The sequence below is a fragment of the Nelumbo lutea genome, chromosome 8 (assembly GCF_056320005.1).
Source record: "Nelumbo lutea isolate HS-2025 chromosome 8, American lotus-T2T, whole genome shotgun sequence".
NCBI classification, from domain to species: domain Eukaryota; kingdom Viridiplantae; phylum Streptophyta; class Magnoliopsida; order Proteales; family Nelumbonaceae; genus Nelumbo; species Nelumbo lutea.
The window spans coordinates 4,875,921-4,898,916 of record NC_142691.1 but is presented as its reverse complement, the minus strand read 5'-3'; the positions used below and the strand labels follow the sequence as shown (position 1 = coordinate 4,898,916).

At 42.4% G+C, this 22,996-nt stretch overlaps 2 protein-coding genes across 4 annotated transcripts; one reads left to right on the top strand and one right to left on the bottom strand.

Annotated features, from left to right (window-relative positions):
* The first annotated feature begins 8,329 nt into the window (after positions 1-8,329).
* On the top strand, positions 8,330-10,763 carry HSFA2 (heat shock transcription factor A2). 3 transcript variants are annotated; one of them, XR_016103473.1, is made up of 3 exons: positions 8,330-8,893; positions 9,077-10,021; positions 10,280-10,763. XR_016103473.1 is itself a non-coding variant. In XM_088958713.1 (3 exons), exons 1-2 carry the CDS (start codon positions 8,600-8,602, stop codon positions 9,932-9,934), a joined length of 1,152 nt encoding a protein of 383 aa, XP_088814839.1. In that variant the 5' UTR covers positions 8,412-8,599; the 3' UTR covers positions 9,935-9,972; positions 10,280-10,763. The 3 variants fall into 3 exon arrangements, 2 of the variants coding, with proteins under 2 accessions (XP_088814839.1, XP_088814838.1); XM_088958713.1 differs by having other exon boundaries at positions 8,412-8,893; positions 9,077-9,972; XM_088958712.1 differs by having other exon boundaries at positions 8,418-8,893; positions 9,077-10,338.
* A 24-nt stretch (positions 10,764-10,787) lies between these two features.
* Positions 10,788-22,686, bottom strand: LOC148842304 (BTB/POZ domain and ankyrin repeat-containing protein NPR1-like). Its single transcript, XM_088958711.1, has 4 exons — positions 21,659-22,686; positions 19,962-20,709; positions 11,505-11,702; positions 10,788-11,250 (listed from the first exon to the last, which is right to left on the bottom strand). The coding sequence occupies exons 1-4, from the start codon at positions 22,190-22,192 to the stop codon at positions 10,979-10,981; spliced, it is 1,752 nt and encodes a 583-aa protein (XP_088814837.1). The 5' UTR covers positions 22,193-22,686; the 3' UTR covers positions 10,788-10,978.
* Between the last annotated feature and the right edge of the window lie 310 nt (positions 22,687-22,996).

Genomic DNA, 22,996 nt, shown 5'->3' with positions numbered 1-22,996 from the left:
CTTATTCCTACTAACCAAGTAACCAGATGAGAAAAAAACTACTTCTCAGCCTAAATTTGGTTTGCTTGTGTTGATTCACAATGGTTTTATGAGCCAAGAAGACATAATAGTTGCCTGAAAAGTTGGCAGATAATGGGGTCTGCCTTTTGATGGACACATTACATGAAGAGGCACAGCAAGAACAAAGAACCGAAAGAAGGAAATGATTTTTAACACTTGGTTGATATCAAGGCAGTATATTTGAAGTTGTTTTTTCTTGCTTTATCTAGGATTAAGTTAAAAGAAGCTCTAGCTAGTTTATTCATTTATTTCAATACTAAGAATAGCACCATGGCTTTAGTTTTAGTGCTCATTCACTATATGGAGGTTCTAGAAGAACTAGATCTCGTGGCCAACACTTCCCGAAAAGTATGTTAGTTTATGCTTTTAAAGGAACCCTTGAATTTGTTTTCCCAATATTTAGTTATTCTACTAGTTGTAAATGGGTTTAACTGGTCTACAATCTATTAGATGAGGTAGAGAAATCATTTGGCATACACTAGTGCTTTGCTGTTCTGTTTATTGCTTAGGCAGCGTAGGTGACATCTCAGAATCAGAATCTTGTGCCTTGGGCTCCAAATGCTTAGGCATGCCATGGCTAGGTGTCTCTAGACAAACTGTTTTCCTTGGCAATGTTCTTGATGACGTTGCTCTATCCCTTTTTTAATGATGTAATAAGGGATATGCATATGACAAATACTGGTAGAAATTGAAGAATGCAAAAGAGGTATTAGATGTTATAAACTAACATTATTTGATTTTTTTAGTTATTTATCTGGTATGTCATTTGTACATGTGGCATGCCAATTTTCAAATATTTTCAAAGTCATAAGAATTAAGAAAAAATGTATTTGTTAAAAGAACAAATGAATAAAAATGAAGCCAAGAAGTAGTAGTGATTCTTTGATAAATCCATTGGTGAACATGGAGTTACTTTTCTGCTTTTTATGTGCTTGAAAAAATTAAAATGTCTGTTTTAAAATCATTCAAAGAAAAAGAAATGAAGTGAAATATCAACTTATATGGAATTTAGATTTGAATTTTCGTTTGTTCTGAAGTTTTTATCCTAAAATCTGGATACACATCATATGAATAGCAACAGACATGATTGTCTGAATCATGTTTATACTTAGATGCCTTTGACCTTATGGTTCTTAGTTTTTGTGTCCTATTAATATCTTAAACTTGTGCGAACTTTTGTTATTTAGGAGAAGGCTCTTCCAGTGCAATAATGCTCTTGCTTCCCAAAAGAACATACCGACCCAGCCACATCAAGCGTAAGAGAACCCATCGATTCTTTGCTTGGTAAGCCCATCCCTTCTCATCTATGATATCATGGTGCAAACAAATGACAAATTGTTGAACTTTTATTATTTTAATCGATGTTCTTATTGGGTATAAACAGCAAGGAGACGAAGGGTGGATGAAAAGTGATTGCTCGAAGAATTGCAAAAGGACGAGCAAGAATCACTCCATGAGAAAATTTGTTTGTTTGTTTTTTCTTTTTTTTTTTTTTGGGGGGGGGGGGGTGGACAACCATCTCATAATTTGTTCATGACGAGAAGTATGTGCTTTACAATTACATAGCCCTGTTCTTTTCCTGGGCTTTTATTTGACAATGCAGGAATTCTTTTCTACCGAAATGTAGCCGAAGATTAGTCCTTCTTTGACATTCTCTTGCCTTTGGGATTCGACGATTCGTCCAACCGACGAGGATAGGGCATGATCCTCCGAATCAGTTATTTGGATGTTAGAGGAGAGTGATTGGATCACGATTACGTTATGGGGTTGAGTTTTGATTCGGTCCGGGATCAGAATTCTCTACTCGATGGAACTGATCAAAATCTCTAGATGCGTCAGGACGAGTAACAGAAGAAGCCAAGGGTTTTTGGTCGACCCTTATCTGCTCGGTGCGGTGCGATCAAGGGGATGGACCCACAATCGTCTGTCGGGGATCGGATCTGGACTCTGAAGTGACTGAATTGTCTGGTGTAGCTGACTTTTTTTTTTTTGTTTAACAAGTTAATAACCAATAGATCGGATCAATCAATTAAACGATAAAGGCTGATACAAATACAACACGATATGGACTGGTACACGTAGAATTGTACAGTTACTACACCTATACCACATATCGGACGGCCCTTTGAACTTTGATAATCCGATACGACACGGACTGTCATTCTCGAGGCGATATGACAGCAAAAACCCTGGATGATGGCTCGTTTATGTTTGACTGCTTGGACATTACGTCATGGATGGACACGTGGCTAGTTAAGAGTTATGACAGAGAAGAGTCCACGTATTGTGTAACAACAGACTATACAGACTGAATTCCCTCCCTAGTCCCTACGGCTATACCACGCCCTCTCTTTCTCTCACCGCGTAACCGGTGGTGGGTGGCGACGTTCAGAAGTTTCTAGAAAATGTACAAAAGGAGATGAGGTGGGGCCAGAACATTCGGAGACAGTGAATCAGGGTGACAAGTGGCACAAACTTTTGAGAAATGCATCCCAGACCCTGTATTTATTTTTCGGCAAAGACCTTCTAAACTTTGGCCGTTAAGCAAAGGCATCCTCAGCCGTTAAGTCAGATGATAGAAGGTGTCAAATTATCAAAAAACCTCACTAAACTTTCTTTTTTTTCATTCTCTCTAAAAACGTAGGGGATGTTTGGAACCGTGGCCGTTTTTCAGAAAATGGTGTCACACCGGATCCACAAATGCATTTTAACAAATGCCCATGTATCTCATTGTTTGGTTCAACCGATTATTAAAAAATCGGGCATGTCTCGAAAATCAAGACCCCATCGATAATTTGGCATTTCATGCATCGATGAACCGTTTCCCCCAATGGTTGACTGATGTGTCCTATGTGGTGTTTACCTGTCAGCACATACATGAAAAATGGTGGTGAAAACCATCTTACCAAACAACATAGTGTTGCTCACTGCCTACATGGTAGAAGTGTTTTTTTTTTTTTTTTGCGAAAAATAGGTCTTGGAAGCATGGACGTTTTTTCTTGAAAATCGGTCTCAAAAAGCACCCACGCTTCCAATCACCGAAAAACGAAATAAAAAACCTCTGGCAAGGGAAAAAAATCTTTAATGGTGTGTTACTAGGAGCAAGGTTTTTAAAATCGAACCAACAAATCGGTCAGGGATTCGGTCCAACCATTCAACCAAGCGGACGACCTGTTCTGACAAAAAAATAAAAAAAAAGGTCAAACCGTTGGACGGTTCGATCGGTTTGAAGGATTTAATTGCCCGAATCAATAGTTTATTGACCAAATTAACAATTTTTTGGCGAAATAGTGGTTCTGGGTAAAACGGAACCGGTCACCCTAATTTTCCGGTTTGACCATTCGATTTGGTCCGATTTTGAAAACCATGGCTAGGAGTGTCGCTTTTCTCCAAACATCTCAACGGAGAAATGCCTGCATCACTTGAAAATATGCAATATACTCAGCTTTACAATAATCGATTTTTTGGCGAATTGGGTTTTATGAATGTGGTTTAGGGCTCCTCCCTCACGTATTTTCTCGATGACCAGAGTTTTATCCAACAATCCCACCAAGATTAGATTCATTATTTGTAAATGCGGTGGTTTTCGTGGAACATGTGTTAGTTTTTTCTCCATCTGGGTCTGGAGTGTATGTAGACATCAAGATTGGGCACTCAAGGTGAGTGCTCCTGTGAGTGTCGTGTTTATTGATGAGAATAGAGGATAAGAGAAGATTAATGGCGCTAATGGGGTTGAAGTTTGATGAATTTGATCCCAGTGCCCCTCTTCCGTTTTGATTGGCTGACGTCTGAGCCGCCATTCCCGAACACTGTTGGGTCAAGGATCCATGGTAGACTATGAGCTTCGTCGTTAGGAATGCTGCTGTTATCTTTGGATTGGGGATTGGCGGCAGCTGCAGGTTACATCAACAATTGGGGGCTGTTTTAGGGAATCATGTTCTTCATCTTCCTTCTCTTTGTACTTGGCCATGATTGGGGAGGTCCCTGCTTCTATTCTTTTTAGTATTATAGGATGGATTTTTTTTTTCCAGTATTATAGAATGGTTTTTTTTTTTTTTTTTTTTTTTTTTTCAGTATTATAGAATGAGTTTTGGATTGCCCAGTGGCCATGGGATCCTCTCAAATAACCAAAAGCTAAATAGTGTGGTTGGGAGCTTCTCCAAAAAACCAAAGCTAAATAGTGTGGTCTGGTATTATTTTGATAGCTCTATTTCTTATTTGAGAGATTTCATGAACTTAGAGTCTGTTTGGTTCGCAGTCGAATTTGGATCGAAATCAGAATCAAAATCCTCTGGAATTGGAATGGTCCATTCTCATAATTTGTTTGATTTAGACAGGAATGAGAATGAGAATTAAAATCAGTAGAAATGAGATTTCATCCCCAAGGGAGGGTTAAGGAATGGTTTATTCCTTCAAATGGGGAATGTCATTCCAACAGGAATAGGAATGGGGTTCTGATTCTGCCTAACCAAACAATTAGACCCATTTCGATTCCAATTCCAGACCCCTATTCATGTGAACCAAACGGGGCCTTAAATATCAATTTTAGGAATTCTGGGATTCAACGAATTGCGTTGTGATGACATTGCAAGAGAATTAGCAACAGGACTCACCATTAAAACCACGGGCATGTTGAGAATGACGAATCATGGCATCCCGTCAATTTTCTGTATTGGCCTCTTGTTCTCTTTCTTTCTTTAAATTCATCTCTGCTCTTGTTTTCAATTAATTTTTTATTTATATTTGATTATCTCCTTCTTTACAATTGTAGAAGAAGATTTATAAGAGTTTGGACATTACCCAGCGTTGCATTTCATGGTGCCTTTTCTCATGCTTGCATTTCCTTCTATATGTTGGTAAAAGTTAGCTATTTCATGATTGCTTGAGAACCCATTAGATATGTGATTCTTATTATTTCTCTGTTTGCAATTTAATTTTGTATCTTACTTGCAGCACCATGGTCATGGAGATTGATGAGGGCGGATTTGGCCCTTCAGTCATGTCATGACACATTGCATCTCAGAACGGCTAGATAACACCTAGACACCACCTAAGTAATGATTTAGAGTCCCAGATCGTGGCTGGTCTTTAGCCTGACTTGGCGACTTACCTTTACCGTCGACTTGGCGACCTGCCTTCACCGCCGACTTGGCGACTTGCCTTTACGCCGACCTAACGACCTCGACCACAACTTAGGTCGACTAGAAGCACCTCGTCCAGGGCTGATCTATAGCACCTTGTCACTGGCCGAAGTGACATTGACACAAGAAGTGACCTCCCTCGAGGGCATGCCATCCTGACTGAAGTCCAGGTAGTGACCTGTGAGACATGCTTGCTGATAAATTCTACAGACATATCCCGACACTCCCACGTTTCTTGGAAGTTGGCCCATGTACTGAACGTTTCGGAGGGTGGTCAACATGCATGGTGGTTACCTTCGGGGATCTCGGATCGGTTAGGCGACCTCCCGGAAATCTCGGAGGCGGTGTGTGAAGCCCACACCAAACAATGCCTATAAAGACACCAACCCCAATGACACAGGGGAGAGAGGCGAGTAAGCACATTCAAGCTCTCATGTTTTATTATTTTTTAGCTCGTGATCTACTACGAGAATACTAACTTAATCATCAGAGTAACCTCATCGGGTTAGCCACCCTAGGTCCTCTAACATTGATTCCTTGCAGATTTCTCTAAAGAGCTACCCAATTCAGCAATCAACCTAGCTCAGCACCCAATCTACCCCCAGCTCAGCCTAGTCATCTCGGCATCCAAGTCTTCATCTAGCAGAAATACTCCAACTCAACATTTGAGTCATCGGCCACCTGGAAGTAGTCTGAACAATAGGGTGCTGCCAAAAAACCCTTCATCAATTGGCGTCGTCTGTGGGAAACACTACAAAGTGCTAAGTTCTCACCTCTAAAAAGCTAAGTCCTTATCTTCCAGAAAGCTAAGACCGATTAATGGGGGGCAAAAACATCTATGATGAACCTGGAGAACTCCCCTATGACATTCAGACAAATTTAGGTCGAACTCAGCATCCCCAGTACCCCAGATAAATACCCCACTACCGCATGTGAATGCCCCTCTCCCCGCGGTAGAGCCATCAGGAGTTCTTGCCGAGATCGAAGCGCGATAGTTCCATGAGAAGAAGCATGAATTTTCAAATGTAAGAATGGGAGCAGCTCGACATATTCATGTTGATGCAGAATAGGCAACAACAGAACAACCTTAACAACCAGTAGTTTGGTGATAGGTACCTCGAAGTAAGGCTGTCCTTGTAGGTCGAGCCAGTCATGGTTTCCATAGGAAGTTGATGGCCAACAGACTAAGCAGCTCTGTTGACTTTATTTCGGCCCAAATAAGCCTCATCAGTCCTCTTCGCTAGGTCTCCCCTATAGATTAAACCCTTCACGGCTCCTATGGGAGTTAGCGGCCTACGAACTATGTGAACGCCCTTGCGGGTCGAGCCCCTATGGCTTCTTGTAGGAGTGGACAACCAATGTCATTACGAGCCTAATGTAGTGCAGCTGTGGCCCTGAACTGCTGACTCACACCGACAACAACATTATGCCCTCGCAAGGGGGTGTAGAACACGTACACAACAGTCTCGCAAGCACTCATCCAAAAAGATAATCCCATGGAATGACGTAGAAGCAACCATATGAGAAGTTATTACAGAATGACCACCCGCTTAGGCGAAAAGGTTAGGCCGCACGTCGGTTAAATAATGTTAGGGAGAGTGGACCCCGAGTTGCTCCTAGAGCCTAAGGGCTAAGGTGCCGAGCTAATAAAAGACCTCGGCACCACATAAGACCCAGTCGCCTCTTCAGCATGGGCAAGATCAAGGATAGGGAGAGTGGACTACGAGTCACTGTCAGAGCCTAAGAGCTAAGGTGCCTAGTGGATAAAAGACCTCGGCACCACATAAGACCCAGTCACCTCTTTTGCATGGGCGAAATAAAAAGCAATTCACATTCAACACGAGAAAGAGAACAAAGGAAAGACTAGTTCGCTCTCAGCACCATGTTACGTCATGACACATGGCATCTCGGAACAGCTAGATGACACCTAGACAACACCTAAGTGATGATTTGGAGTCCCAGATCGCGACTCATCTTTACTCTGAACTCTCTGACCTGGCGACCTGCCTTTACCACTGACCTGGCGACCTGCCTTCACTGCCAACCTGGCGACTTGCCTTTACGTCGACCTAGTGACCTTGACCACAACTTAGATTGGCTAGAAGCACCTCGTCACTAACCGAAGTGACCTCGACGCGAGGAGTGACCTCCCTCGAGGGCGTGCCAGCCCGACTGAGGTCCAAGTGGCGACTTACGAGACGTACTCGTCGACAAATTCGGCATGCATATCCCGACACTCCCATGTTTCTCAAAAATTGGCCCACGTACCGAACGTTCCAGAGGGTGGTCAACGTGCATGGTGGTTACCTCCGGGGATCTCAGACTAGTTAGGTGACCTCCCGGAAATCTCGGAGGCGGTGAATAAAGCCCACACCAAACAATGCCTATATAAAGGCACCGTCCCCAATGACACAGGGGAGAGAGGCGAGTAAGCACACTCGAGCTCTCATATTTTTTTGATTTTTTAGCTCGCGATCTACTGCGAGAGTACTTACTTAATCATCGGAGTGATTTCGTCGGGTTAGACACTCTGGGTCCTCTAACATTTATTCCTTGTAGGTTTGTCTGAAGAACTACCCAGCTCAGCAATCAACCTAGCTCGACACCCAATCTACCCCCAGCTCAGCCTAGTTAGCTTGACATCCAAGTCTTCATCTAGCAAAAATACTCCAACTCGACCTCTGAATCATCAGCTACCTAGAAATAGTCTGAACAACAAGGTCCTTCCAAAAAACCCTTCATCAGAGATAAACTTCCTTTGTACCGTGGTGAAGGTATGCTTTATGCTCACCGCTGCTGTTAGTAGTTGCAGCGGCAACATCCCCCTCTCTCTCTACCTCTCGGTCTCTTCTTACTTCCTTTCTTTTGTTCTTCTAATCTCATTCCTTGCAACTGCGTCAACTGGCATCGTTATTTTGGTGATGATTTTATAAAGTAAAGAAAAGGTATTTGTTGAATTTTTTCGAAATTAACTGACAGAATATTAACGGAGGAGGTATTTGTTGGACAGGGTCTTCGTCGCAAAAAAAACAAGTATAGAGATTTTTATCACTGACCCTAGTAAGGGGGGCCTTTGTAATTTACCTTAAAAACAAACAAAAACCTGGTAGGGCAGATATTTGGAGAGTAGAGAGGGTAGAGACAGCAGTTCCTCTCTCCAGAACTTTCGATTCCACTCCCCATAAAACGCCATCCCCCTTGTCCGAAACCGCCGTTTTCGAAATCCCCGGTAGTAGCAGACCAGCAAATTTCTATTCTGTTCACATTTCACTCTCCACCAGCATTCCGATTTCGTTTGGAGCTTTTCTCAAATGGACTGAATATCATTCTTTCCGTCTCTTTGTGCTCTTACTGCTCTCCACTTTGCTTATTCATCAAGAAAGAGAAGATAGACGGCCATGGAAGGAGTGACTGTTAAGGAAGAGGAAGTAACGGTGGTCGGCACTGCTCCATCGTCGTCGTCGGCTTTGCTGCCGCAACCCATGGAGGGTTTGCACGACGCGGGTCCTCCTCCATTCTTGACGAAGACCTACGATATGGTCGAGGACCCGGCAACCGACTCAATTGTCTCCTGGAGCAAAGCCCGCAATAGCTTCATTGTTTGGGATTCCCACAAATTCTCGACCAATCTCCTTCCCAGATATTTCAAGCACAGTAACTTCTCGAGCTTCATTCGTCAGCTCAACACATATGTGAGTATTCTACTCTCTCGTTTCCCTTCCTCTGTAATTTCTTTCTTTCTTTCTTTTTCTTTTTTAATTTTATGATACTCGTAATCTTTTGTTGTTATCGAGCTAATCTGTGAAAGATTAATTAATTGGACATATGCCAACAATTTTGATTATTGATGAGTTTCAATGCTATAATTGCTACAGGGTTTCAGAAAAGTTGATCCGGATCGATGGGAGTTTGCAAATGAAGGGTTTCTGGGAGGGCAGAGGCATTTGTTAAAGAACATCAAGAGAAGAAGACACGCCTCCCAGGCCCAGCACATGCAACAACAAGGAGCAGCAGCTTGGGTCGAGTTGGGGTGCTATGGTTTGGAAGACGAAATCGACAGGCTGAAGAGGGATCGACACCTTTTAATGGTGGAAATTATCAAACTGAGACAGCAGCAGCAAGCATCCAGAGATCAACTCATTGGGATGGAGGAACGGCTGCAAGGTACAGAGAGGAAGCAGCAGCAAATGATGGCTTTCCTTGCTAGAGCTCTGAGGAACCCTGCTTTCCTGCAACAACTCATCCAGAGGAACGAGCTAAAGAAAGAACTCGGAAGCGGCGAAATTGGGCGGAAACGGAGATTGCCCCCCAGTCGGAGCATAGATAATTTGCCGGCGGAGGAGATTGCAGCGTCACCCGTAGAGACGGCCCAGTTCGTGGGGTACCGGAACCAAGCGCAGGAGGAAGTGCCAACAATAGATTCAGATATAGAGACATTGTTCTCTGTTGCCGTAGACAACGAAACGACGAATAGTCCTGTTCAGCACCAGAAAGCTGATGTGATCCCCTCCACAAGTGAACCAGATTTGACAACTGTTGTCGGTGACATAGCCTGGGAGGAATTACTGAACGATGACCTCATTACGGGTGATGGGGATGAAGAAGTTCAAATGGGGGATCAGTCGGAAATTGATATCCAGGTGGAGGATTTGATCATGAAACCACCCGATTGGGGAGAAAATGTACAGGACCTGGTTGAGCAAATGGGTTATCTGGGGTCCAACAAACCGTAATTGGAAGGAAAATGGCATCATTGATACAGGATCGGCTGGTTGGTTGAATCTGCAATTCTGCATCCACTGTATTGCTTATTGTTATGGGTATGGTAGTAATGCGCAGTTCACCTTAGTGTTTTTAAGCGTCTGTGCTTGTGCTGCGTATCCTCCGTCCTGTAACAGTACTACTACTAACCACGTACACAGGTCTTATGTATAGCAGGGAAGGGTCTGAAGATGCAGAGATGCTGACAAGAAAGACGATTATCTGTTTTTGTTTTTGTTTTTGTATAAATACTTTATTGTTTATATATACTTTCTGGGTCATTTCATTCATTCATTCGTTTTGCTTTCCCTTTGTAGGCCTTACAAGCAGTTGAAAATTGAAATAGAGTGTAAAGGAGCATTTTTCCTTCTGCCAATCCCTATGTTACGTGGTTATTTATGGAGTGCAACTCGTCCTTGACTTGAAAGAGAGAAGAGAAGTGAAGGGAAGTTTTGGATAATAACCCAAGAAAGAAAGGAAGAAAGAAACAACTGCTTGACCCATTTCCACTCCATGGAATGGTCACGGTTATCCAACTAAGAATTTTCACTCGACCCAACTCAGAACCACAACAAGCTTGCGTATCTGCAAGTCTATTATTGGGGAATAGTTTGTTTTAAAAATCATTGATCTTTGGACCTGGAACAATTTCAGTGAAAGTTATTATTATTATTTTTTTTTGCAAAATAAGCAGCAGATTCATTACTTGTAATAGAATTTTACACAAGGTTGTGAGGTCGAAATGTAGCTGCTGATTGTCACTTGACAATTTCATTCAATTATAGTTATGACAAGTTTGTATGATCTTTCCAAGAATAAACAAGATGAACAAAAAGAAAAAAAAACATTTATAAATAAGGTGAACAGGGGAAAACAAAACTCCTTTCGTTAAACATGGTGATGTCCAAAAGGTATGTTAAAATATGTTACAGAGAAAGCGTGTGTGCAAGACAGGGAGAAAGCAAAAGAATGATTACAGGGAACAAAAAAAGATGGATGGGCGTTTTCTCTTTAACTTATTTCTTTGTGGCGTGCCTGTTGTTGGACCTCCCCATTCCTATAGAAGTGGATGAGCATGAAGATGATACGGTGGACCTATTGAACGCCTCTTTGTCTTCATCGAATGCTTTACTTAGTGTCTCCTGGAGCTCCGTGTACCTCCTCTTCTTCTGTTGACGCTCTTCTGGCGTGTCATTTCCAAGGTATGCGAGCTCCGATAAATCATCAGCATCCATAATGTTGTTGAGCACCTCTGAGCAACGAGGAAAGAAACGTTTCCCGAGCTCCACTGCAATACCAGAAAGAAGATTCACGGCTTGATTAACATTTCCGCCATATAATCTGAATTGATACATGTCGGGTTGTGGGAAGTGGGAACACTTATGATTCAAGATCACATAACATTAGAGTCACACATAAGGTGATCAGGATTGCCCAATCGGTTCAGCAATTGGCATGTCTAAGGAGGTGTAGTAAGCCTACATTAATGAACCATATGGCCACTTCCAGAGCAAGGACTGGGACAAACACGGAATGACTTACCAGTCTTAGAGAGTGCTCTCAGCCTATTTAGATGCTCCTCTTCAATCTTGAAAGGTGCTTCATTCAAGTCCATCGCCCTCTGGCCAGCAGGTGAGTTTCTGGAATTGATAGTTAATGGGAACTCCGTAGTGCCATCCACATGTGCAATGTCCATGGCAACTTGTGCTTCCATGGGAAATAAAAGCTTTGCCAGAGCAACTGAATGAGGGAACAGAAAAAGAGAAATGCAATCATCAGTGCAATGTAGTCTAAACCGCAAAAATCATAATACAAATATTTTGGGCAACGTTCCATGATTAGGCCTAAGAACTAGTGGAAAATCATAACACTGGATGTACAATACATTGCAGTTGTCTCAAGATTGTTGGCCTTGATGAACTATTCACACCTTTCCTTGCCAATATACATACTAATTGACCTACTAGGGTCACATTTGAAACTCTGCATACTTGATTGCTCATTAAATCAAATCAGGCCTCTGGTGCTGGCAGTTCATGGTCTAGAGGTTCAACATGCAATGCCAATGTCACATCCATAACTGAATTATATCATTGGACAATAAAGTAGGAGCATGTACCACCAAATAGTTCTCATATTCGATGATTACACCTTTCTAGGATTGACGGTCCAGGTTTTTTTTTTTTAATAAATAGATTGACAGTTCAGGTTTAACTAAACCATAGTGACGAACATTTAAAGTCCAAATATTTGATCATCATTTCCTGTCCTTTTAACACAACTTTCAAAATGAAACAATGGACTTGTCAATTTTCCAGAATGGCACTGACTCTTAAACAAGAAACAGAATAATGGTAGAAATTGTCAAAAGCATTCTAAAAAAAATTTTCTGCTGGAAAAGCCGTAGGTCAATTTATAACCTAAAAATGAATTCCTCTTAAACAAGAATAAACCTAGTGCAATCCACAAAAAAGGTTTTGCCATAGAAGAAATGCCTCTTTTATCAGTTTAATTTTTTTTTTGATCAATAACATCAATTTCATTAAATTAAGAGAATAGAGGGAAAGGAATGCAAAGGGAGATAAAATAACTTAGCTCCCCAAAAATCAAAAAACTCGGGGAAAGCAAAGAAAATTAAAAACTAGCCCAGAAAACAGCCTCCCTATTCACTACTTGCTTGGCCAACCCATCCGCAAATGAGTTGGCACTCCTCTTCACCCAGCTGTACTGAATCTCTATGTCCCTACCCAGCCAATAAGAACTGTTTTTTCTCATTGCTAAAGTTCCACAAACCACTGTCCTCTGTCTTCAACCAATTAACCACCACCTTCGAGTCACCTTCCAGAATCAAACGGCTAATATTTAGATCTTTTGCTCTTCAAATTCCTTCAAGCGCTGCAAGGATCTCAGCCCTAAGAGAGTCACTTTCTCCAATAGGGCTAGAGAATAAAGCAGTAACAATCCCTTCCTCATTCCTGAAGACTCATCCAATCCCAGAGGGCCCTAGATTCCTTACACTGCTGCCATCAAAATTCAGCTTTAAAAAGCCCGAGGGGGGAGGGGACCAGAACGGACAAAGAGTCCTCTTGCATCTTGCAATGAAAGCAATCTCTTTCCAGTTTCTTAGCAAGTCATCCATAGGACAATCTGAAAACAACTCCAAAGATTTTAGCCAGTGGAGCGCTCTTATAAGGATTCGATCTAACAAATCTTCCAAAGTTTTTTCGTTGTCAGAAAATATGTGTGAGTTTCTTTCTTCCCACAAAAACCAGCAAACCGCTGCCCTAATACACCTCCACATAGTCTTCCCTCACTTCTTAGGCACCCTAAAAAAAGATGGGGAAAACAAACCTTGGACAGTCTCCGGAAGATATCAAGAACACCCAAAACGGGAGAAAACCCACTCCCAAACAGATTTAGCAACCTTACAAGAGACCATGAGGTGGTAGCTAGATTCCCCATCAGCTTTACAAAGAGCACATCTATTAGGAAGCAGACAATAATTGGGTCTCTTTCTTTGGAGTAAGTCTAAAGTGTTGATTCTTTCCAGGAAAATTTCCCAACGAAAAAACCCCAACCGAGGAGGAATAGGTCTGCTCCAAATTTCCTTAACTGGAAAGGACAACCCCAAGGGGGTAGGAGGCTGAGTTAAAGTTTCAAAGAAAGAAGCACAAGAAAAGGTACCAGAGCTAGAAAGGGTCCAAAATCTGGTGTCTTCCTTAGCGGGGTTTAGGAAGACACCCTCAAGGGAGGCTAGCAGAGCTACTAGGCTATCCAAGTCCGTATCCCTAATTGCCCTACGCAGGCCAAGGTTCCAACCAAAGCCCGAAGTGGAAGTTGAAGGGACTAAGAAAGAAGAAATGGGTTCATTTTTCAAGTCTGAAAGAGCATACAAGGAAGGAAACTTGTCTTTCAGAGGAAAATCCCCAACCCAAAGATGTTCCCAGAAAATTATTCGGTTACCAAAGTTTAGACCATACCTGATCCAAGGGGAGAAAACTGGAAGCAGATTGTGGATGGATTTCCAACGAGAAGCAGCTGAAGCCTTTGCCAAGATTCCAGGATCCTAACCATTATCTTCTAGCCCATGAATGCTAGCCACAATCTTAGTCCACAATTTATCCCTTTCCAAAGAGAACCTCCACAACCACTTCCCCAGAAGAGCCATGTTCCTTTTCTTGAAATTACCAATCCCTAGACCTCCTATTGTTTTACACCTAGAGACCACCTCCCAACTCACCCTATGATCTCTCTTCTCCTCTCCAGGCTCCCAGAGAAAGTTCCTTATTAATTTTTCCAAAAGATTTGAAACCTTTAGCTAGGGTAGATCTAATGAGAGAGACTCTTCCACCTAAAGAAAGATAACTCCTCTTTCAGGCCGCTAGCCTCTTCTCAAACCTCTCCACTACCGGAGCCCAAAAGCTGACACTCTTAGGATTATCTCCTAAAGGGAGGCCCAAGTAAGTCAGGGGCCAATCCGTAATAGCACAACCTAGCTCATCTGCAAATTCCCTTAGGTCTCTTCCGTTCACATTCACTCCCGCCACACAACTCTTGTCGAAGTTTACCTTGAGGTTAGATATCTGCTCAAAAAGTTGTATTGTCAACTTTAGATTCCGGATCCAACTGAGGTTCCCTCCTTCACAGAAAAGGATAGTATCATCTACAAACTGTAGAAGAGTTAAGGAAACCTCCCTTCCTACTCTCCACCCTCTTATCAGATTCCTCGAGTCTGCTCTATGGATCAAACGCCCAAACACATCAATAATAAGGGTGAAAAGAAAAGGGGAAAGAGGATCTTGTCTTAGACCTCTCAATGTCGGAAAGAAGTCAACCACAGTCCCGTTCACCAAGATAGAATAATGGCAAGTCCTAACACAGCCCCAGATCCACTTGCACCACCTATTCCCAAAACTAAAACTCCTCAACAACACCACCAAGAATGATCAATCAACCAAGTCGAAAGCCTTCTCCAGATCCAATTTGCAGACCACTCCCTTCTTCTTTGACTTTCTAAAGCTCTCCAAGCTCTCATTTGCAATGAGGATCTGATCGGTGATCTGTCTTCCCTCCACAAAAGCACTTTGGTTGGGTGCAATAATAGAGGGGAGCACCTTCTTTATCCTGAGAGACAGCACCTTAGCAATGATTTTGTACAAGCTAGTCATCAAACTAATAGGTCTAAAATCTTTTGGTTGAGAGGCATCTTTCTTCTTTGGGACTAAGGCAATGAAAGTTGAGTTCAATCCCGAGTTTATTACACCCCTCCTGTGGAACTCCTCAAAGACCAAAGCAAGATCATCCTCCAAGATATCCCAGCAATCCTGGTAAAAGGCCATTGTGAACCCATCTGGACCCGAAGCTTTTGTCCTATCCATAGAGAAAACTGCTTCCTTTACCTCCTCCATATCGAATCTTTTTTCTAGCCACTCTCTTCTCTACACTTTGAGTCGGCCAATCCAAACCCTCCAACCACACTCTCTCATTCATAGGCCTTCTAAAAATAGATTTGAAGTGATTTACTAGGGCCTCTGCAATTTCAGCCGGGTGAGACAAAACTGTTCCATCAACTTCCAAGTTAGAGATGTAATTCTTCTTTCTCCTTCCATTTGCCAAAAACCTTGTGTTTCTGTCTCCCTCCCTTAGCCACTTACACTTAGATTTTTGCCTCCAACTGATTTCCTCCTTGATCAGGATGTCCTCCAACTTCCTCCTTAAAACCAATCTCAACTTCCTTTCTTCCTCTCCAAATGAGCCTCTCTCTTCCTTCAGGTCCAAATCCTCAATTTGCTCCACCAGAACTTGCTTTGTCTCTTCTAATCTTCCAAATTCTAGCCTATTCCACTCCTTTAATTGAGATTTTAGGTATTGGAGTTTCTTGTGGAACCTCATTCCCTCCCAATCAACTACCGGTTCGCTTGCTCCCACCACTCTCTGATTTTCTCAGTGAAACCCAGATGAGACAACCACATATTTTCAAACTTGAAAGGGGTAGGCCCTGCTCCTCTTAATTCCTCCTTGACCAAAACTATTGGCCAGTGGTCTGAAGTGAGTCTAGGGAGAGCCCTAGAAGTAAGGTTGCCCCAATGATCCTCCCAATCTGTTGAGAACAAAAATCTGTACAACTTAGAGCAAATTGGCTGAGATTGAAGGTTGGACCAAGTGAAGTTATTATTTAGGAAATGAAGTTCTTTGAGATTAAAAGAGTCCACAAATTGGTTGAACTTCCTCATACTTGTTGTCACTCTCTGTCTGGGATTGTTGGTTTCCTCCATAAATCTCGCTACATTAAAGTCCCCTCCAGCACACCAGGGTCCATCCCAAAGGCCTCTAATGCCACCCAATTCTTCCCATCGGCCACCTGTTTGATCTTCAGGGAGACAGAGTGATCTCCAATTAGCTCCTCCACACCTAAGAGAATCTCTTCTTTCCACAGGGTCACAATCCCTCCCGAGGAACCCCACAAAGGAGCAGCCACCCACTTAATACCTCTAGAACTCCACACACTCCTTGCCCAGCCGCAATCAAAATCCATTCTTTTGGACTCCTGAAGCATAACCACATCCGGGTTGAACTTCTTAATTACCTCTTTGATTGTTGCTCTCTTCCTAAAGCTGCCCAACTCCTTGCCCAGCCGCAATCAAAATCCATTCTTTTGGACTCCTAAAGCATAACCACATCCGGGTTGAACTTCTTAATTACCTCTTTGATTGTTGCTCTCTTCCTAAAGCTGCCCAACCCCCTCACATTCCAACTTAGGATTCTCATTAAAAATTAAAGGCTTTAACCCTAAGTCCTCCAAGAACTATTTAGACCCTTTTCTTCTAACCCCTTTCACTTTGAACTTCTTGTCCCCCTCAATATCTTTTTTTAATCTCTCCACTACACTCAGCCTTCTAAACTTCATCTTGCTGTCCTCTTTATTTTGCATGTAGGCTTTTAGGTCATTCGAGTTCTTCAGCTTGCACCCCAACTTTTTCACAAACTCTGCAATTGACTCTTCCACAAAAGTTTCCTCTTTCCCTAAAGAAGCACTCTCCTCACTCCTAGGAAGTTTCTTGTTCCTTCTCACTTTACCTTCAACCACAACCCTGTCTGTCCCCTCCAGGCTCCCTCTCTGCAAATCCTTCATTTCCACTTCACCCAAGAGGCTTTCTAAGATTTCCCTAATTATTGTCTCTCTGCAAGATTCCTCACCCACTTCCCCCCCTTGTAGACTCATTGTGGCTTTTAGACCAAGGGCTTCCGACTCTTGGTTGGGAAGAGAATCTGGTACAAGAGATACAGAGCGCTCATCAGTATCCAAAACTGAATTGACAGAGTTGAGGGATTTACCTGAGGTAGAGAAGTGAGGAGAGAGCAAAGGTAAAGGATAGGTAGTCACTTTCTTTTTTGGGAAAACAGAGCACTCTGTCTCCCAGAGATGGGGGAGGGAAATCCCTGTCGTTGTATCAACACAAAGACCCCTTTCTGTAACCAAGTATGTACCTCTCTGTGAAGTACCCTTGTTCTGCTCTGAGAAAACCCGAGCAACCTCCTTTTCGGCCTCTTGCAAAGCACTAGAACTGAGGGGGGGCTCAGCCAGTAATGGGTTAAATTCAAACACCCGCTCCTCCCCCTCCACCTTTCCTTCCCCCACCGAATTCCCTAAGAACAAACAGTCCAGGCTAAATGAATCGTTGTTCTGACCTTTAGATAGAGTTTCAACTGCCGCACTGCCTAAACTCCCACAATCATCTGAACTATCAACATGATTAGAATCTGAACCGTAGCTCAACCAGCCTTGATTAGCCTCTTCTATCATCGTCCCATGCCTGCCCCGCCCCACGTGATGACTTAAGTTGTCACGTGGGCTTTTAAAACTGATAGGAAGTTCACCCACTAGCCTGACCGGCTCGACCATTCTTAAAGCCGGTTCGAAGAGAGACTTAGCGCGCGAACCGTTCTTTCCCAACTTAGCCACGTCAGCATAGGACGGGCCACCATCTTTACACAACCCTTCTTCAAAAAAAATTGAAAAAGAAGCCAAAATAGGAAGGTTTCGAGACTTGGGACACCCCTGCCACTATTCCCCTTCCTCTGTAAAACGCCCACACTCAACAGACTTAACCGCCAGCCCCTGAAGGCCACGTGTACACCCCCCTGCGAGCTTGTAAGATTCTTCAACCTCTGGTTGTCTTCCCCAAAGCAAAGCTTCAACTTCTGAAACTAACCAGACCTTGTGCCAAGCTTCTTCTGAGAGAACTTCGAAGATCCACGACAAGTTCTCCGGATTGATCCCAGCAACCTTGAGTTCCTCCACTCTCAAGTCACTTAAGTTAGCCTCCAACAGAACTCCAGCCATCGCTCTAGTAATTTTCCCCAGAATAAGGTCATTCCAAGGGTTGAAGGGAAGACCGAGAAGTTTAATCCAAAAACTGTCGCCTCTGAGTTCAACTTTGTTGCAATCTGGAGCCCAATTTTGGACCTTCTACAAGGAAAGAATTGAAGAACAAAGTCTTATTTCCAATATCTAGTAAGGCTTTCTTTTTAGCAAAAGGTAGCAACAATACATCTTCCTCTGATCCCAACCTCTATGTTAAAACTTCTATAACTTTCGACCAATCTTCTATCACCCTTTCTGCCACTAAAACCACCCTCTTCTCCCATCTCCCTCTCCTTTCTTCGACTGCTACTCGTCGGAGGACAAACGAGCTGGACACCAAAACTTCAGGGTAAAGCTTTGAGCGGAGCACAAAACAATCCTTCGAGCCAGGGGCTTCTTCTACTCTACCTTCGACCTCCAAGAGAAAAGCCTGAAGATTAGAAGCGAAAGAAGCCCACCCTCTTCGCTTCATACCTTTTGGAATACACAACACTTGTTTTTTGTTAAAACCAAATAGTTCGGTGACCATAATGAACCACCCTTTTCCATTCCTTTTTAGCACAGCTTCGAACCTCTTGTTCTCACAGGTCAACGAGTTTCTCCTACCTTCTTCTCGAAAAGAATTTACAGCTCCATCTACAAAACCTTTCAGCCACACACAGGCCTCCTCTGGTAGGAGAATCGACGCCCTGCTCCCTTCTCTGATTTTCAATAGAGCCTTCCCCTTTGTCCTTCCCTGCTTAAAGAGGAAAGATTTTGCTTCAATGGACAAATCTAGTCTCCATTTCCCCGCCAGCTTGAACTTCCTCTCCTCTCCCATAATCTTTCTACATTTGACCTTTTTTGTCTTAAGTTTGGATTTTCATTTTTACAGCTCTTTTATCAGTTTAAATAGATCAGAGAATATAACATGTCAAGATGGATAACCATTGTGGGAAAAACATCATCATTGTAATCCAATACTTTTCCAAACTATATTTTTTAAAAATTATAAAATTACTATACTGTCTTAATCAAGAACCAAAATAGTCATTATATATATGTATATATTAAACTTAATTCATCTTTGGCAAAATACGCCAAAGCTTAAATCTGTGTCCAGTCCACGCCTCCCAAGACCCCAGATAGCTGAGATCAACATTGTGTAATTGGTAATTGCACATTGCAGCCAACTTCTTATACATTCTTAATTTATCTGGTGAAGAATATAAAGGTATATATCTACATCTTGCTGTGTTAGCATGCATAACAACTTTGTTGTGCATACTTGAAACGAATCAATTGAGGTAGAGTGACCTTTGATGCTCAAATCAATATTTTTGGAAAAAACAATGAACTTCCTCAAAGGCCAAACTGTTAAGAGTATGAATTTGTTAAGTCTAGTTCGAGTTCAGATCTGCTCCTCACAGAGCGTGCCTCACAGCACGTTTCAGCCGTGCATCTGGAACATCTCCATACTTGTAAATTTTCATTCATGGGAAGTTGTTCCCAATGCATGACTGAAACGTGCTATGAGGTTGGTGTGAGGCGCACTCTGTGAGGAGCAGATCCGAATTCGTCTAGTTCAAACCCATATAATAAGGGATTACATACTGAAATGAAAGATAAATTTGGGCTTTATCAGAATAACATACCTCTATTTTCAAGGTACAACAATCTCATCCGCAGATCATCACCTGCCTTTGCAAGCGAAACTGAAGCTTCCCCTAATAATGGATCTCTTCTCTCTGCTTGCTCCAGTATCTCTATGCATAACCTATCTTTAGGAGAGGCCCTTCCTTCTTCAGTGGGCTTTAAGTAATCCATAGATTTGGTGAGTCTTTTTGAGATTTGAAGTGCTTTTCTTCCATCTGGTGTGAGGTCAGATGGTCGGGCACCCTTTGTCAGGAGAGATACTATAATTTTAGGTTCCTTCCGCATTGCAGCAACATGGAGCACAGTGAATCCCCTTGGGTTCTTATGGTTAACATCAGCAAGTCCAAGATCCAGAAGGTCTGTGGTAGTTTTTGCATCACAATATCCCACGGCATAGTGTAGAGCATATGCATCATCAAGTGTAGTATGTCCCTCTTTCAGCAACATCCTTACTAATTCAACATCATCAGAATCTAGAGCTCTATGTATCCTTTTCACATGTTTATCCGGGAAAATGTTGCCACCATTGCCATCCAAACCTAGTTCAATACGTGAATCCATGATTTGCTTAACAACATCATGGGGCAAAGTCTTTTCAAGAGTTACAATATCAGTATCAGACTTGACTATAATCTCAATACACTTTGTCATCAATTTCTGACAAGCTCTATCACACATATATGCAACCGATAATACCACCAAGATGTCATCTGCTGCCACCTTGTCAAGAATGCCAAGTAGGTGCCGCTGCAATGAAAGAGAAGAATTCTACTTTCATTTATCCTCCAGAACAAGCTGACAATTAATTCTGAACTAACTACTTTCCTCAAAACTAATCCTTGCAAAAAGTAGGGAAATACACATAAATATTGTGTATCAGAATAACAGCACATGGTTGGTCAACCCTAGTCAACTAAACATTCCTAGAGTAAAGTCAACATTACATCTGCAACTAACTTCTCCATTAGATCAGGACGAACCTATATGGAAAATAATTACTTGAAATACAAGTTGCTATCAAGTAAACTATGAAAAAATTACCTGTTGCCTATTTCTCAGCTTCAATGTCTTTATACTTCCACGATCTAACTTTCATTTCAGATGATTACAGAAACAAATAATCCCTGACAGATAACGATTATCCCCATGTAGCTAGTATACAGGATTAGGGTAGTTTAAGCTTTCACCATTTCGTGTCTATGTGCAAGAGAGTTCCTAACCATATTGGATAATCATTTGTTCAATTTCAGCCACCAAATACCACCATTAATATCATGTTAGACACAAATAACTGCTCCACATGAAGATCGTGTGGATTAAGAAATTTTCACAACAAAATCTCTTAAGAGGTTGTTCGGTTTCATGAGTTAAAGTTAACCATGCTATAAGAATAAAAGAAACTATGTTAATTAGCTGAAGAAGATCAAATATATCATAGGGTGTCACTGTTTCTTGTGATCCAGAAAATACTAGCTTAAAGGGAACAATCCTTAGAAATTTAGAATGAATGCTGAAGCAACCTAACTGCTGTAATATGAATTCTAGCAACAGGACCACTTCTCACGATTAATTAGAAATTCAAGTAACAACCCATAAAAGACACCTGGAAGAATTAATTATTTAATGATTGGCAGTTATTAGAGCTTTAAATCAAAACTCAAGTAATGAACAAGAACACTAAGGGTCCCTCTCTTGCCTGATAAAGAGCCACCAGTTCAGAAATCTGAAAGGTGAAAGAGGCATAGAGTACTTCCACCATGAAATCCACAGCAGGTCGACATCCGATATGTGAGCAGTTGTCGTCGACGCAGACACAAACATCTTTAGGTGATGGCTTGATATTTCCACCGTACAAATAAGCTAAAACCGTGACAAAGGAGTTGAAGCCGACTTCGAAATCTTTGGTCAATTCCTTCAGTTCGAACTTGGTACCACCGTCTTTGCCCGCAGAACGAGAGAAAATGGTCTTAAAGAAAGGACTTCGAGCGGAGAGAATGCAGCGGTGAACAGGAACTTCGCGGCCAGCGTCAACTACGATCGTGGCGTCGCTGCAGAAATCGAAATCACGGGATTCAAATATGGATTCTAGGTTTTCAGAAAGACGTCTAAGGGCCGTGACGTCAGGGGCAGAGATTTCCGGGGACAAGGTCTCGGTGTTGGAGACGAAGCAGATACTGCTACTCCCACTGTTGTTATCATTGGAGTCTGAGAAAGTTGTTCGAGAATCCATGGAAGGGGTACAGAGAGAGAAGGAAACGACTGAGATTACTTGAGAGAAAACAACGTGGATTGGGATCGGCAGAGACAGAGAGAAGAGAAGAACAAAGAGGAAGAGGAGGAAGCCATGGGGGCAGGCACAGAAGAGAACGGACAAGGAGAAATCAAAAGAGGGAAACGGCCACGAATGAGGACCGACGAACGAAATTGGGGAGAGAGAGAGAGAGAGAGAGAGAGAGTCAGAGAGGTATGATACTGTGATGAGCTACGGGAGTGTGCGACGACTGAAACACCAAAAACCAGAAGATGGATGTTGATGGAATGGTGATTGTCGCATTACGCTGACCTCGGCTACATCGCAGGCAAAAATGGGTGCTGCACTTGATCAATCACCACCGTCGATTTGGTGAATCGTTGATCACGTCGTCTCTCTTCAACCTTCCCCGCCAACGGGACGCGGTTGTCGTTTCGTTCGTCAGAGGTTTAGGATGGATGTCATTGTGTTATGTGATCCCTTTTCTTTTTCGTGTATTTGTCGGTGCTATTTTATTATTTAGTTTAATTAATTGTATATACTATTACTATACATAGCGTATGTATACAGAGTTATGACCAAACAAACTCTAACTAACACAAGATGAAGATGATCGTCACAGTTGCCCATGGCTATGCACACATGCAGGAGCATGTTATTAAAAACATAATCTTAACACGTGGCTATCAGAGTCATGGTTACGTTATTGTGACCGAATTACCTGTCAGTTGGAGGTGGCCACATCATCCAAAATCTGTTTTAAAGAATGGGCATAAATGGTTA

Coding starts and splice junctions, on each gene's coding strand:
- HSFA2 (XM_088958713.1), top strand. CDS start 8,600: ATGGAAGGAGTGACTGTTAAGGAAGAGGAAGTAACGGTGGTCGGCACT. Junction 8,894..9,076: donor TTCGTCAGCTCAACACATAT/GTGAGTATTCTA, acceptor TAATTGCTACAG/GGTTTCAGAAAAGTTGATCC.
- LOC148842304 (XM_088958711.1), bottom strand. CDS start 22,192: ATGGATTCTCGAACAACTTTCTCAGACTCCAATGATAACAACAGTGGG. Junction 20,710..21,658: donor AACTGGTGGCTCTTTATCAG/GCAAGAGAGGGA, acceptor CTTTCATTGCAG/CGGCACCTACTTGGCATTCT. Junction 11,703..19,961: donor GTTGTACCTTGAAAATAGAG/GTATGTTATTCT, acceptor TCCCTCATTCAG/TTGCTCTGGCAAAGCTTTTA.